The sequence below is a fragment of the Eimeria tenella genome, genomic scaffold (assembly GCF_000499545.2).
Source record: "Eimeria tenella Houghton genomic scaffold, Eth_scaff1602, whole genome shotgun sequence".
Taxonomy (NCBI): Eukaryota; Apicomplexa; class Conoidasida; order Eucoccidiorida; family Eimeriidae; genus Eimeria; species Eimeria tenella.
The window spans coordinates 1-2403 of NW_013544067.1; the positions used below are offsets into that span (position 1 = coordinate 1).

The window sequence follows — 2403 nt, forward strand, 5'->3', positions numbered from 1 at the left end:
TGCAGCGGGGGAGGCGGGCAGCAGCCGCTCCGGGGCCACCCGGTGTCTGTACTCGTTGATCTTCTCAACAGCAACTATTGCTGACTCTTGTTCACTTGCCATTCGAACTAGCCAATTAAGTTGCTGCGTAATAGAGAGAGCAGCAGCAACAGCAAGTCCCCCCACTCCTGGGGAAATAGCGCCTTTTGCTGCAGCAGCAGCAGCAGCAGCAGCAGCAACCACTGCAGCGCCCAGCAGCTCCAGCCGCACCGCCAGCCAGCGGTTCACAGCCAAAGACAAGTAACTCAGCTTCGTGCTGCAGTCGGCCTTGGCGTGGGCGAGCAGCAGCTGCTGCTGCTGCTGCTGCAGCGCAGCAATTGTCTCGCGGCCCTCCAGCAGCTCCAAAAAGAAAGACAGCAGCGGCCCTTTTGCTGCTGCTTCCAGCCGCTGCAGCTGCCGGCTGGTGGGCACGAAGCTTTGCTGCACCCGCAGGTACAGCAGCAGCAGCGGCGCTGCTGCCAGCAAAAACAAAGGCAAGCAGCAACCCACCAGCAGCAAGCAGCAGCAGCAAGTCACCAAAGTGGTGTAAAACGACAGCAAAGAAGCTGGCAGCTGCTCGTCCAAGGTGGACATACACCGCAGCAGCCGCTGCAGCACCCGCCCCACAGGAGTGCTGTCGAAAAAGCTCAAGGGCGCGCTGCAGCAAACCCACACACCCTCCCGCTGCTGCTGCTGCTGCTGCTGCTGCTGCTGCTGCTGCTGGGAAGGGGGCGGGGGGGCTGGCTAGCGAGGTGGCTGGATGGGTGGATACACAGGTGGCTAGCTAGCTGGCCAGCTAGCTAGCTAGCTAGCTAGCCAGCTAGCTGGATAAATAGGTGGCCAGCTAGCTAGCTAGCTAGCTAATGGGTAGTCAGGCGGCCAGCTAGCTAATGGGGAGCTAGCTAGCAATCCAGCTAGCTAGATGGCTAGCTGGCTAGCTAGCTAGCTAGCTAGCCAGCTAGCTAGTGATTAGTTGTTGAGTGCTTTGTTGAGGGAGACAAAAGAGGGGCTAAAAGCAACTCCAGGAGACTGAAGGCTCCTGCTGCTGCTTCTGCTGCTGCTGCTGCTGCTTCTGCTGCTGGCTGCTGCTGCTCCTGCTACCACTATTGCTACTACTGCTACTACGACTGCTGCTGCTGCTGCTACTGCTTGTGCTGCTGCTGCTACTGCTTGTGCTGCTGCTGCTGCTGCTGCTGCTGCTTGCGGTGGCGCTTACTCAATTAAGGTTTGGACGAGGGAGTGGTGGAAGTGTTTGGCAGCAGCAACAGCAGCAGCAGCAACACGGAGGAAGCCAGCAGCAGAAAAGAGAAGATGGAGTCCGCCGAGAGCAGCAAAAAGAGAAAGAGCAGCAGCATCAGTTAGCTGCAGCTTTCTGTCGGCCCAGGCGGAGAGCAGCAGGTTGGAGAGCAGCAGCAGCACGGAGCCCAGCAGCAGCAGCAGCAGCGACAGCAGCAGCAGCAGCAAACCTCCTCCAGAGCGCAAATATTCCAAATAAACTGAAAAAGGAACTGAGCCCGAAGTCACAAACTCTTCTTCCGTCAGAGACACAAAAGGCAGCCTGCAGCGCAAGCAGCAAGACACCCAGCCCCCAACTGCAGCAGCAGCAGCAGCAGCAGCAGGAGTGGTAGTAGTAGTAGCTATTTTTGTCGCAGCGGCAGCAGAAGCAGTTCAGTAGCAGCAGCAGTGGTTGCAGGAGCAGCAGCAGGAGCAATCGTAGTCCAGCAGCAGCAGCAGCAGCAGCAGCAATGCTGCTAGCCTAAAGCCGTCGGAGACAAAAAGAGAGAAAAGAAAACAAAAAAGAAAACCGCAAAAAGACCAAGAAAATTAAAATGAATTAAAAATGAAATTAAAAATGAAATAAAAGAGAAGTAAACACGAAATAAGGAGAAACAAAAGATAAACAAGAAACAAAAAAGAATTGAAAGATGAAATTTAAGATAAATAAACAATAAAAAAACATAAAATAGAAAAGAAATAAAAGTGAAGACTGACGCTTCTTTGTTTTTTGCTTCTTTTTGCCTTTGCAGTTCTCTGGCCACTCCCGCCTCTGCTACTTCAGGTGTACGTACACCGTACAGCTGCAGCTGCTGCTGCTGCTGCTGCTGCTGCTGCTCCTCTTCTGTCTCCTTTTTGATCGTTTCAGCAAAGGTGCTGAAGGCCGGCAATGCCCACGCGTCCTAAAAACAAAAACAGAAAAACAAATGAATATAATTAATTATATTTATTCATTTATTCATTCTATGTATTCATTCTATTTATTCATTCTATTTATTCATTCTACTTATTTATTCTATTTATTCATCTACTCAACTGGGCGGGCAAGTTAAGCTGCAGCTAGCCCAACGGGTCCCCGGCGGCGCCTAAACCCTAAACCCTAAACCCTAA

The 2403-nt window shown here is 52.4% G+C and overlaps 1 protein-coding gene across 1 annotated transcript; it reads right to left on the bottom strand.

The window, feature by feature from the left end:
- Window positions 1-107: 107 nt before the first annotated feature.
- On the bottom strand, window positions 108-2195 carry ETH_00010050 (uncharacterized protein; the record flags this gene model as incomplete). The annotated part of the gene is made up of 4 exons (XM_013379220.1): window positions 108-221; window positions 250-676; window positions 1235-1576; window positions 2011-2195. Coding segments are annotated over 4 exons (1068 nt in total), but the record flags the coding sequence as incomplete, so codon positions are not given.
- Between the last annotated feature and the right edge of the window lie 208 nt (window positions 2196-2403).